We start from the raw sequence: 14214 nt of genomic DNA on the forward strand, positions 1-14214 counted from the left end.
GTGGGTTAAAAGGTCTCGCTCTCACCAGGTTAGAAATTAAAAGTCCTTAAGTCCAGCAAAAAGAGCTGAGGGTCTCCAAGGTAGAAGGGAATTAGCACATTTCTGAGAATTCTCCCCAACACATGGTTTGATGCAGTCTGGGGTACATCGTTTTTGCAAAAACTAAGTTAGTTAAAAAGCAATATTAAACAAAAATAGAAACGTTTCAATTATGCAACATGAGTTATTTTATTAAGGGCTGTCAAACTAGTGCAATCTGGAAGGGACTAAAGTAATGTTTGTTCTTCTTGTGCCACCAGCTACCACAGAAGAAACCAAATACTTATTGCTACAGTGCTTAGAGGAGAGAGAAATATAGCATTAGGTACTATATAGAAAGGTGTCATTATACAATTAAAGTCGGAAGTCTTGTTGGCTCACCGTTGTTTTTCTTCCTTTTCGCCCCTTAAATCGTCTCCTGCGTTTCTTGGTTCTCTTTCCAGTCATCCAGCTTCCTGTGGTAACCTTTCCTTTGGATTTTTTCCTGCCCGTTCCTTTCCTCCGACCTGTAGGGACAAAGAACAACTCAGCATCCACCATATACTCACGAACTACAGCAAAAACAGTGATCCCTTACCAAGGTGCATTAAATGAGAACAGTGATAAATGGCCAGGATATGGTCCAATAGTGGGAGGGGTGAGGAATAGACCGATGACAGGACAGACATAAAACGTAACCTATGCCGATTATATGCAAGCAGTCCTATTTAAAATTGTTGGGAAATACACAATTTGTACAACAGGATAGAGGACCACATCAATGGAGGGAACCACAAATTACTAAGAGTAGTGTCTCTTCAGGGGAGTTTAATGGCCTATTTGTAAGCAGAAATAGTGGTTTGTTTTTGATCCCTGTGAACTCAAGTGGAAGGGTGCAAGAAGGGCTTGGTTAACAGAATGTGTGGGGTGTGAAACAAGACAAAAGTTGAAATGTAGTGGTTGGTAGAGTTAATAATGGGGCTAGACAACAGAAAGGAAGACTCTTGTATCTCTGCTTCCCTCACTGCATCCTTCCCCCTATGACTTTAAAGTGTTCCGCTGCTCACCGAAGCTAGGTCGGCGCGTAATACCATCAAAATACTACATCTGAAGTGGGACTGGTGCTGCATAGAGAGCCAGCCAGCATGGAGTGTGAGAGCTCAGGCGGTTGTGCAATGAGTGAGTTTGTATAGAGTATGAGCACGAATTGTGCTGAGGGAGTGTGGGGGACTAAAGAGGAAGACTGAGAAAAAATCTGGGTTAAACATCAGTGCAACTATCAGGGTGAGGATCAGAATTTTTGTTGAGCAGTAGGTTAAGGAAGAGGAGATACTGATAGAGACTTGCACTGGGTGGGGCGGTGTTCAGATGGTATTTTAAAGCCAAAATTGATGTGGGGTTCCAGGACCCCAAACTAATGGTTCAGCAACAGATTTTCACATTGAGTCTAAGCAAACTCACTAGATCGTAGTGGGGAAAGATCTCTTCTAGGCAACTTTCTATTCTATGGACCCCAAAACCTTTTGCTTTTGAACCTGTCCAGACTTTTTACAGAAAAGAAGCAGAAAGTGAAGCCTTCTGCTTCATTTCCCTGCCCTTTTGCGCATTTGTCATGGGGAAACTGATCAGTCCGTCAGAATATCAATACTGGAAAAACTATACTTCCCTTTTGTTACCTGTTTTGGTAATTGTTTCAACAGTGCACACAGCATCTCACACTTTTGTATCACCACAGTCTTTTACACTGGGGATTTTTGGTTATTTTCTATATGTGCCTAAACACAAGTTGGTGGCAGTAGTTACTTTTTTACCGTTTATGCAGTACTTCTGCATTTACTACATCTGGCTACTAAACGTGGCTAGTGCCCTAAAAGGACTGCCACAAGATGATGCGCTTGTTATTTGGCCATATTGTTTCTAGGCCTTCTTCCTGCCTTTTCAGTTCAGGAAATCCCTTAATATGGTCATGCATTTGTCCGGGAAAGCTACTGTTTTCGCAGGCTAGTGGATGTCACTTGTGTGTGGATCCAGGAAGTGTGTGGACCCAGGAAGTGGGTGGGACTGTCTGGACCCATTACACAACCACGGTGCCTGAAAGACTGGTGTGCATGTATGAGACACCCACAGTGGTCCCTGATTGGACCACTACAGGCTGAGAGTGTGGTGCATAGCCTTAACATTGATGGGCAGGTTTTTGCAGTGAGCCTGGATTTGGGATAAGAAGAGGACTCCTACATCCATTCAGGAAGATCAGCCTTGGAGCCAAGTATCCTGTGCAGCAGACAGAAGACCCATGGACGACTCCTGAAGAGGCCTGCCAACCTTTGCTGCAATTGCCCCAGGGAAGCTCTGCAGAACTAGCTGATCTTGGAAGACGCTCTGCCATGCTTTGACCCTTGGACTGGTGGGACCAACCAGTCTAAGTCTTCTCGCGGTCCTGTAGTTCCGAGCCCTCGAAATCGTCCCTGGACCACCCGGTGCACTGACCAGCTCCGAATTCGGCTACCACACCAGAAGTGTCGCTGTGGTGCATTTTCGTATGGAACTTCGGTGGTCGCCAGTTTGTGCTACAAGTTGCCTTCCTGCCAAGATTTAGCTTCTGCATGAAGGGATCCCGTCCTGGAAGGTCTTAGTTACTGAAGAGACGCCTGCTGTCTCCCGGGTGTGGCGACTCATCGGAACAAGCTTTCCTCCATCTGGTAGAGTGCCCTGAAGAGGCATGCATCAGTGCCTGCTGCACTTTGTTGGAAATGGTTGAACTCCGCTGCTAGACCATAATCGGGCAGCTCCTGGGCATCTTCCACTGGATCAAACTGTGGGGAAACATACCTCCAACGACTCACAGTCAACCTGCATAGTCACTTGGAAAAATCAAGAGTATGGGTGGTGAGTAATCTCAATAGTTACAGCCACCCCTGTCTCCCCTATAATAAACCTTAGAATATACTTTGTTTTATTCCATTCTAACGCTTTAAAGCGGTTTTAAAGGATCAGAACATAGTTTTATTTGATTGTAGCATTGTTGAGAAGTCTTCTGGAAAAATTTTCACCATCACAAAATCCTTTTCTACCTTTGTCCCCTCTCACGAGAAGTGGTTTTTGTGACTTTTGGGCACAAGCCCCCATTCAACTTTGGAATTAGATTTATAAAGTTATGGTACTATTGTTGCAAACTGTTTTCCTTACTAACTCCAAAAACTCACTAACCGGACAAATGACCACCATGAAACTATGACAGCTGGTCAAGGGAGCAACACACTCGGCAGGGCACACCCTCGACGCAATCTTAGCCCAGGAAAAAATCACCACGGCATCATCGATACAAATACTGTGGAGCGACCATCTCATCATCCCTTTCATCAGACTACCAACTCCTTTCTGCATCCAGGCCCCCAAACCCGCAACCACCACAAAAAGAAACTGGAAAACCATCAAAACAAGCAACCGCTGAACAACTGGAGATGAACAAACCCTCAATTACAGAACTACAGCTGGCTGACCTAGACAGGAAAGCAGAGCTGCTACACTAATAGATCGCCAATACAATCAAAAAGATCGCCCTGGAAAAACAATTCGCCCATCAAAAAATAGAGCAATGGCAAAATGGTTCACACCGCTACTAAGCACCATGAAAAAGGACAAGAAAATAGAGCTGGAATTGAGGAACGAATACATCACAGAAGAAAAAAAGTTCCACAAACAAATCCGAGCATACAAGAAGGAAATACAAAAAGCAAATTGAAGGCACTATGACGACAATCACCAAAGCGACAAACTCACAAAAAGAAATGTTCATCAAAGAATTAAGAAACCCACCAGGCTGCGACAACACCCCAACCCCCTCTGAGAAACTTTGCAACAATCTGGCAGAGCACTTCAAGAACAAAATCAACGACATCCAACAAATCATACAAAACAGACCAATTAACCACAAGCTCCAACAAACCGAACCCAACACAACCACAACACAAACTCCAAAGTTTCCTGAAATATCAGCAGAGGCTTTCGTCTTGCTGGTAAAACACAGCAAGAAATAAGGTTCACCCATGGATCCATGCCCGCCTGACATCTACAAATCAATCCTCGCACAATGACCACCATCAGAATATTACAGAAACCTGCTAAACCTCTCACTAGCAACAGGAACCATACACAAACATTCAAATCAGCATATATCAAACCACTCTTAAAAAACACAAGTGGCGACGTAGAAGACCTCTACAACTATAGGCCGATCTCAAACATTCCCTACCCAGCAAAACTCCTGGAAACCTACATCTACAAATGAACCCAAGAACACGCAGAAAAACATCACCTGCTGGACCCAGCACAAGTCGCTTCAGACCCGCAAAAAGAACAGAAACAGCACTATTGTCCATATGGGACGACAAAAACAAACGCAGACTCCGACACCACCTCAGCCCTGATTCTACTCGTCTTCTCTGCAGCCTTTTACACAGTTAGCCATGACACCGTAATCAAAAGACTAGAAGACATCGGCATAACAGACACAGCACTACTCTGGACTAAATCTTTCCTAGCAGACAGAACAGAAACAGTCTGGTTAAAACCCTTAAAATCCACACCACGAGTCAACGACAGGAGTACCACAAGGGTCCTCACTATCACCACTGTACTTCAACATCTACCAAACTGCACTAATCAGGACCTTCAAAGAAAATACAACATTACATGCTACAACTACACAGCTGACAAATAATCTACAATATCGAAGACAATCAAGCCAATCATTCAACCCTAATCAAGTGTTTAAAAGAAGTCTTCAATTGGATGAATGTCAACAACTTGAAAATCAACTCAGGAAAGACAGAAATAAATCATGATTATATCCAAAAATCAAGAGACCACCACCTATACTACATGGCAAATGGAAATGGAACTGCACCAACTCCATCTAAGGTAGTAAAAAATCTGGGAGTTCAGATGGATAACACCCTAACCTTAGAACCACAAATCAATGCAATAATCAAGAAATGCTTCTTCCTCCTTCACACGGCAAGAAGAATCTTACCTTTCCTCTCCTTCACCCACAAAACACTCACAATCGTTGCCCTAAACATGTCAAGAATGGACTATGCAAACAGCCTCTTTCTCGGAATACAAGAATACCACCTGCGGAAACTACAACAGATCCAAAATGCAGCAGCCAGACTCCTCCTCAAACTATCCAGAAGAGACCACATCACTCCAGCCCTAAAAACACTGCATTGGCTCCCAGTCAAAAATTGCATCACCTTCAAAACAATGTGCATAACTCACAGGGAAATCAGCGGACAAGGAGCTGTATTCCTGCAAAAGAAATTAATCTACAAGTCAACGAGACTCCTCAGATCAAGCAATGAAATCTGTCTGGAAGAAAAAGCATACCTAAAGAAAAAACTTGGGGGCTCCTCATTCTCACACTTAGCCGCAGAAACCTGGAACAACATCCCGAAAGAAATAAGCATCACAGACCACTTACAAGTCAGGAAATCAATAAAAACCTGGCTCTTCAACATCACAGATGCAAACTGAAAAACCAAAACCACCAAACGAGAAACACAATGGAAAGGATGACAAATATAGGACAATGACAACGTATAAAAACAAATAAAGAAACTCCTGCTACAAAAGAGACGACACTAATAGGACACAAACGACACTTGTAAGGAGAGAATCCAGAGTCCCTAGCCAACTCCTAGCGGACAAATCTAGGACAACATCTATAACCGAATAAAGAAACTCTTGCAACAACGAGAGGCGACACCCATAAAGTCCGAATCCAGCGTCCTTAACCAACTCCCAGCAAACAATCTTCACCCGCTCGATAAATGCTGCAATAGATCATACCTCTATAAAGTTGGGTAAAGATTAGCACTTACCACACTAATTAAGCTATTGATATTTGCAGGGGCTTGGTCCAAAGAGTGGGGACACCGCCCTTGGACATAAGTTCAAGCATTAGCATTTCGACACACCAAAGGGGGTAGAAGCGGTAACTTGAATGAGCAACCAAATATGATGAATGCCGAACAGGTCTCAACACATGGAGGGAGTAAACCCAGGCCTACTGATGCCGACCGGTGTTTAGTCATTTGTTCGATTACAAAAGTTTCGAAAGGCAAACTTTCAAATCTTTTTTTTCGAAATACAAATGTTTGGAATGACAATTTGAAAACAAATCGAAAGCTTGCCTTTCGAAAATGGGGTTGGGGCTTGGGTTAGAGGTGTAGCTCTGGGGGCTGAGCCCCCCCCCCCACCAATATATACACCAAAACATTGCATGGAGCTGTCCAGTGTTGAAATTACAGGTATGGACAGCTCTATGTAAAGTTACATTACAAACAAAAAGGCAGTGAAATGCTACTTTTAACATGTAAAAGTGCATTTCAGTTGAAACCAATCCATGACTATTGTCGATGGGTTGGTTTCAAACGAAATGCACTTTCCATGTTAAAGATAGCATGTCATTACCTTGATTTCAAAATTTTTGTTTCGAAGGTTTGACTATTCAAATCTTTTGATTCGAACAAATGACCCTAAACCATGACTAGATTAGGAATGCTTTCTGGGCTAGACTGCAAGGGATGCACGAACGCCGGCCCTCCCCACACACAAACAGAGGCCACTTAGGCAACCGGATGCCCAACCTGGGCAAGGTATGCATATGAACGGATACCATACTGGAAAGGTACCATGAGTGTCATACAGCCTCCGAGCTGGACATAGACACATAGACCCCTAACGCCCCACCTGATTGGAAATAGAGTTTGCACCTCACTTCAAGCCATGAATGCCAACTAACCAACCCTCTAACAACTTCACCCTCTGCATACGCCTCTCAACTTCTAACCAAACACAACCACAAACTTAAAACACAGCAATCCGCACAAACTTCACCACATTGCAACAACAAACAAAGCATGCATAGACCCGCACAACAGCACACAACGCCCGACAGTATAACACCCCAAGCCCAGCCAACGTAATTCCGGGTTGAGGCCGCCAACAGCATATCACTGCTCTCTTGCACTTCTGCGCTCTTCGGAAGAATGTTCCTATTTTAAAATTCCTTTGATAGTATAAATCTTAAAAGGGACTCACCAATGTGTTTCCTCCTCCTTTCCAAGTTCCAGTTTGGGACCTTAATCTGGTTCTAAAGTTTTTGATGTATGCCCCTTTTGAACCTTTGCACACATGCCATTTAAGATTACTAACGTTGAAAACCATTTTCTTGGTTGCTTTAACGTCTGCACGAAGAGTGAGCGAGTGGCAGGCACTGTCTTCTGGGCCACCATATAATGTGTTCCACAAGGACAGAGTTGTATTGAGGGTTAAACCTTTGCTCTTACCTAAAAATGTGTCGGATTTCCAGTTAAATCTGAAGATCATTCTGCCTGTGTTCTATCCTCCACCTCATCCCAGCAAGGAGGAGGAAAGATTGCACAGGCTGGACCCAAGAAGAGCTCCAAGCTTTTACATTTCTAGGCTCTCCAAGCTTAGAGTGGATAATTAACTTTTCATTGGCTACACCGGAAGGAAGTTGGGTCAATCGGTGTAAAAAAAAAAAAAAACATCACGGATTGTGCTTTGCATTTCAGAATGCTACAGATTGGTGGGCAAAGATCCACCAGGAGGCTTGAGGGCCCATTCAACCAGAGGCATAGCCTCTTCGACAGCCCTTCAAAGAGGTGTTCCCATCAAATCTATTTGTGAAGCAGCAACTTGGTCTTCGCTGCACACTTTCTAAATTCTATAATCTGGATACTTTCCACTCAAAAGAGCTTGCTTTTGGTAAAGCAGTGCTGTATTCAGCTATACGATATTAAAAATCTACTCCCTCCTTCAAAGAACTTATACACTGCTTTGGGAGCCTATCTAAGATGAGGAATACGTTGGAGGACACAATCCATTCCAAGAACAAGTTACTTGCCAACTGGTAACGTTCTTTCGACTGGATGTTCCTCCAACGTATTCCTCATCACCCTCCCATCCTACCCCTCTGTACATTTTCCGGTGTTACCACTTCAACTCTCGCAAGGCTGACACCTGGCAACCTACACCATCTATACAGCAGAGCAAGAGGGAAAAATCAGAAATGAGGCCAACGGGCGCCGCATGTGATACTTGTACACCTGATGTCACCCTCGACGGACTTCGACTCGACATCGACGCACGGCGCCCTCTGCCGAGAAAGTTTTTCCAAAGCAGCTAAAGCTGGACGAATAAATCTAAGATGAGAAATACTTTGGAGGACACAATCCATTCAAAGAGTATTTTTGAAACTACCCATCTGAGCGGAATTGGTATGCAGTAATTGTGGCAAAAATGCCGCCTTTACCAAAAAAAAAATGCAGCAAAAATGATGTGGTTTGACCTGGTAAAGGTGTACCCATTATACAATTTAAGGGGAGTTGCGGGGGTGTCCCCTGCTCCCCTTAAATGTTATAATGGTCTGGAGGTTGCGGGGGTGTCCCCTGAATCCTTTTCATGGATTGCAGTGGCCAAAACCACAGCCTTTTTGCCGAGAATTGTGTAAATGGACATTTGTGCCGCGATTTTAACACATGGAACCGCAGAATTGTGTGCTACACTATGAATGCTTCACTATGAGTGTCCCACACTCACTCACGAGACTAAGCCTTGACCATTCTACACGGTTACCTTGATTGGGTTTGGCTAACCACTGAGCTCCCCTGTTCCCCATAACTAGAGTGGCCTCCTGAAATGTGTTGACCAGGCCAGCTTTTACAAATCCAGCTGAACAATAGTGTAGGCTGAACACGAAAGCCAAGACTTCGGGGATCAGTGGTTTGGTGTAGTGGTACATTTAACAACAGAGACTCCAGTCTCTGGACTCTGCCACTCACTTCTCGCAAGAAGCCATAGGATGGATTCAATCATTCTTAGACAATAGAACAAAGAGGGTTTTCTCACCCTCAGCAGCTGCTATCCCCATACCTATGACCTGTGGTGTGCCCCAGGGCTCCTGCGTTTCGCCTACTCTGTACAATATCTTTACAAGGCCACTTTTTTGATTTGGATGGCCTGGGTATCACCTACACTATGTGGATGATACACAGATCCTCATCCCGTTGACGGGAGATTACAACAAGGATTTGGCCTTTGTGAAGAGTGTGTACCTCATCATCCAGGCATGGATGGCATCTCATGGTCTATGCCTGAATGATGACAAAACAAACTCCTCATTGTTGGTACCACGGCTAACCTCAAACTGGGCCATCTCTACTCGAACTTCATAATAGACAATAACAGCCAAGGAAGTCAAAACCTTTGGATTCTATTTACACTCTGCTCTTACCTTCAAAAAACAAGTAAACTCCATGGCTTCTGCAACTGCTTATACGTGCAAGCTAATCAGAGCAGCTAAGCCCTTCCTTTCACCTAATAACTGCATCACCTTAGCAAGAGCCCTGGTCTTATCCAAACTGGATTATTGTAATGCCTTATATGTAGGGAGTAATAAATACATCACCAATAAGATCCAGATCCTACAAAATAATGCCCTGAGAGCAGCCCTAAATATTCCCAAGAAAGCCCACATATCCAACCTTAGAAGAACAACTGGCTTTCCATAAAAGACATTTTCCTCAAAACAGCCTCCCTGACACACAAATGCCTACACCAGGCCGCCCCACAATACGTCATTACCAGATTCTCGAGACAATCCTCTAACCGCCCCTCGAGAACAGCTACTGCCAACCTTCTACTAGTGCCCAGATTTAAACACATGAAGATGGGTGGAAGTAGCTTCCCGGTTAAAGCTGCCCAAAACTGGAACTCACTCCCACCTACCTTAAGGGAAAACGTACCCTACCTATGCTTTAGATCCAACGTCATCCATTGGATTAAGGAACACGACATCTGACTCATTACTACATTCTGCTCACACCACCTACCCCCTGCCTGTACTTATTGTATATAAATGTTCCTCGAGGTTTCTTGCCATAATATGTATGAACTGTATGATACCTTACAGCATTGTTATCTAATCTATTGTAATTTAATTTTAAATTACATATACTTTTACAGCAATGTAACCTAAGCTGAACAACCCTCTTTATGCCTTCTGCGCCCCAATACCCCCGGGTCTGGAGCGCATTATAAACAAACAAGTATTGTAATGTCCACACAGATTAAGACACATGCAATCAAAACAAAAAAACAAGCACTAAACACTACGTCAGCAATCATATACAAACAGCTACGCAGCAGGCGACCCCAAAAGAGATTACATGCCACTTTACAATTCACACAGTTCCAACTATACTAATGCAAAGCAAAAGCAATACAGTTCAAGGTAATGTGCGGAAAAGAAAACTGGCTAAACAATAACAAAAAAACATGCCTTATTATGTGGGATTTTCAGAACCATACCTCTGAGATGGATCTGAGAGGCCAACCTAGTTGATAAGCAAGTACCTTTCAAACTTGGTCTTAAACTCTCAAAAGGAACACGTTACTTGCCTGTAAGGAACAAGTTACTTACACGTAACTGGTCTCCAGCATGGGTCTGGCATGGATTCACATGCTCATGAATACAAGAATACATAGCAGTACACACATGCACAACTACGGGAGGTGGCAAGGCTCAACATTAAGCATCTCCTATCTCTTCACCAGGCTCACCTTCAGGCGAACAGGTTGTGCAGCACTGCCTGGCCGACTCTGGACTCCTCCTTGGAATCCCGGACGAAGCAGTAGAATCTCGTGCAGGCGCGAGTCAACCTCCATGCAGCAGCCCAGTAGGGGAACACCAGACAAGAATGCTGTGGTAGCAGCGATCGCTCTGGTCGAATGGGCTCTCGGCCAGCCGGGCAAGGGTCGGTTTGCCAACCGGTGACCGTGCATAATGCAGCCGGAGAGCCATCTGAAAATGGAAGCCTTCGAGAGGGCCTTCCCTTGGTTCACAGGTCCAAAGTTCACAAACAGCTGTGATGTCTTCCGAAGACTCTTTGCGTGGACCACGTAGGACTTCAGCGCTCTAGCCACATCCAGCAAGTGCAAAGTCCTCTCAGCCGGCAACGAAGGCAATGGGAAGAAAACAAGTAACACCAAGGGCTCGTTGAGATGGAAGTCCAATGGCACCTTGGGCATGGGGGGGTGCGTCCTCAGCACCACCCTCGTCTCGTGGAATGTCAGGTGAGGAGGTTTACAGGAGAGGGCCTGGATCTCTCCCACTCATTGTGCGGAGGTGATGGCCACAAGAAACGCTGTCTTCCACGACAGGAACTTCAACAGTGCCGAATGCAGAGGCTCAAATGGCGGCCCCATGAGCCTGGTCAGCACCACGTTTAGCTCCCAAGTCTCCCACGCCGGAGCCTTCACCGGCGGGAACGATCGGAACAGTCCTTTCATGAACTCCTTCACCAGGCGATGAGACCATAGGGATGACCGCCCTGGAGTTGTGGTGTAACGCGAGATAGCCGCCAGATGGATCTAGATGGAGGCATGTGCCAGCCCCGCCTTGGCCAGCGGTAGCAAGTACGGCAGCACTTGAGGGGCCATAATCCGCTGAGGGTTAATCTTCTGTGCACGTAACCAGACAGAGAACCTCTTCCATTTGTGTTCATAGCACTTGAGAGTCGAGGACGCCCTGACCTTTGCAAGCACCTCCTTGCAATCCACCAGGATATCGTATCCTCTGAACTCTAGTGCTGCAGGAGCCAGGCCAGCAGGTTCAGCGACCCCAGGTCGTGGTGGAGGATGGCACCTCCTTCCCTGGCGAGAAGATCCACGTCCATCAGCAGTTTGATTGGGTGGGGCGGAGGGGGTTGGGGAAGACGCAGACATGTCCAGAAGGTCCGGGAACCAAATCTGCCTCGGCCATGCAGGTGCGACGAGGATCATCTTGCACGGAGACCGTCTGAGTTGACTGATGAGTCGCAACGGTGGGAACGCATACAGGAACAGGCTGACCCAGGGGAATGATAAGGCATCACCAATGCTCCCCGGCTAGGGAACTTCTTGTACTTGGCGTTCGTCGCCGTCGCGAATAGGTCGATCTGGGGATTGCTCCATTGTCGGAATAGGAGATCCGCTTAGTCCTGCCGCAGCTCCCACTCATGGCACGAGCGCAGCTCCCTGCTGAGTGAGTCGGCGATGGTGTTCTCGATTCCTGCCAGATGGAAGGGTACCGGAAACATCCCTTGGGCGATGGCCCAGTGCCACAGATCCTGCGCTTCCTTGGATAGGGCTGGAGATCTGGTGCCCCCCTGCTTCCGGATGTAGAGCATCGTGGCGGTGTTGTCGGTGAAGACCCTTACCACCTTGCCCTTGAGGGACGAAGGAACGACCTGAGGGCCCAGAACACGGCTCAGAGCTCCAGGACATTGATGTGTAGTGACCTCTCCTCCACGCAAGAGGCCTTTGGCTCTCGGAGAGCTCTGGTGTGCGCTCCCCATCCCTCCAGGGAGGCGTCAGTTGTCAGTTTTCTGATGTGCCGGGGTCTGGAAGTCCATGCCGCCGCCAGGTGCCCGGAGGTGCACCACCACCAGATCGCCTGGAAGAAAGACTCGTTGAGTGAGATCCTGTCTTCGAAGCTGCCCGCCGTTTGAATCCAACGGGCGTCGAGAAACTCCTGCAGTGGTCGCATCCACAGTCTGCATAGGCGCACAAGGTAGATGCATAAGGACATCATGCCGAGTAGGAACTTTATGGACCTCACCCTGGCCACGTCCATGGTCAACAGCCGCTGTACCTTGCCCATGATGGCCTTCGTCCTTTCCTCTGACAGCGAAGCCAATCGCGGCACAGTGTCGAGCCTGGCTCCCAGGAACAGGGTGACTTGCGACGGTACCAAGTGGGATTTCTCAAAGTTTATCAAGAATCCTAGATCCTTGAGCAGTTGGCCGGTCTTCGCTGTGTGATCGATGGCAAGTTCTCTTGACTTTGCTCGGATGAGCCAACCTTCCGGGTAGGGGATGACGTGGATCCTCTGCAGGCGCAGCCGCAGCACCACTGGTGCTAGGCACTTGGTGAATACCCTGGGCGCAGACTTAAATCCGAAGGGAAGGGCCTTGAACTTATAGGGTCGACCTTGGACCACAAATCGCAGGAATTTGAGGTCCTTTTAGAAAGGGAATGTGGAAGTAGGCATCCTCCAAATCCAGGGACGATAGGAAGTCGCCTTCCTCCAGCTGTCCCAGCACATGTTGGAGGGTGACTATCTGGAACTTCTGGGACTTTATGTATTTGTTTAGACGACGAAGGTCCAGAATGGGTGGCCCACCGCCGGTCTTCATCCAGACAGGGAAGTTTCGAGAGTACGCTCGGAGCCTCTTTGGTACGAGCTCAATAGCTCCCTTTCTTAGCATCACCCGTACCTCCAGCAGCAGTTGGACGTGGTTTTCCTTCCTGGCCACGGGTGGAATACGGGGACACCTCTCTTGAAATTCCAGTGTGCCCGTGGGCCAGGGCATCCAGCACCCAACGGTCGGTGGAGATGGACTCCCACACGCTGACGAATTTCATAAGCCGGTGTTAAGCAGAGTCCTGTGCAGTGCCCTTAGGGACCACTACACACAATTAAGACAAGTGGTAATACAAGTTCACCTTTGGTACAAGCCTGTACTATGTTAAAGTGGTAGCAGTAGCTGAGCAGCCAGGCTTATCTCAAGAGTATATGAGCAGTAGTAGAGATTACACAAAGGACCACAATTACTGTGACTCAAGCAAACACTGACTCATGTAAAAAATATAAGTACATTTTTAAACCATCTGTTATAAAACACTTCACTTCTATAGATGGGAAATCAAACGTAAAACACAACCAATTCCACTTGTGCCAGTAAATTCAAGGTAAGTACATTAGGATTTCACAGACCGGTATTGCGATACTAACGCGTACCCGCGGATAGAAATGCTCACAAAGTTAACACACTTTGTATTTAAGAATTTAAAACAAGGGAAAAGTGAATAAAAATCAAAGGCAATACTTTTTCAAGGCAAGGAGACTTGAGGACAAGTTCAAAGATACAGATTAAAGTCAAAGGCCTGCGCCAGTTTCAATGGCGCAGATGCTCAGTTGCCGAGGATCACACGTTGAACAGTTCGAGATGCCAAGAGTTTGTAAAAGATTGTCAAATGGAAGGAAAAGTTATAAGAAGGAGGGAAGATAGAACAAATCTTTGTGGAGGAAAAGGGTTCACCCCGATTCCGACTGGTCAGATGGAG

At 46.2% G+C, this 14214-nt stretch overlaps 1 protein-coding gene across 4 annotated transcripts in view; it reads right to left on the bottom strand.

Moving 5' to 3' along the window:
* Positions 1 to 14214, bottom strand: part of PHRF1 (PHD and ring finger domains 1) — a 1334933-nt gene that overhangs the window by 651286 nt on the left and 669433 nt on the right. For all 4 annotated transcript variants that reach the window (XM_069624056.1, XM_069624055.1, XM_069624053.1 and 1 more), the window contains exon 10: positions 421 to 545. In XM_069624056.1, coding sequence (XP_069480157.1) covers positions 421 to 545 — 125 coding nt within the window. The remainder of the gene's footprint in view (positions 1 to 420; positions 546 to 14214) is intronic.

Source organism: Ambystoma mexicanum, chromosome 11 (genome assembly GCF_040938575.1).
Source record: "Ambystoma mexicanum isolate Mex_15411 chromosome 11, UKY_AmexF1_1, whole genome shotgun sequence".
NCBI classification, from domain to species: domain Eukaryota; kingdom Metazoa; phylum Chordata; class Amphibia; order Caudata; family Ambystomatidae; genus Ambystoma; species Ambystoma mexicanum.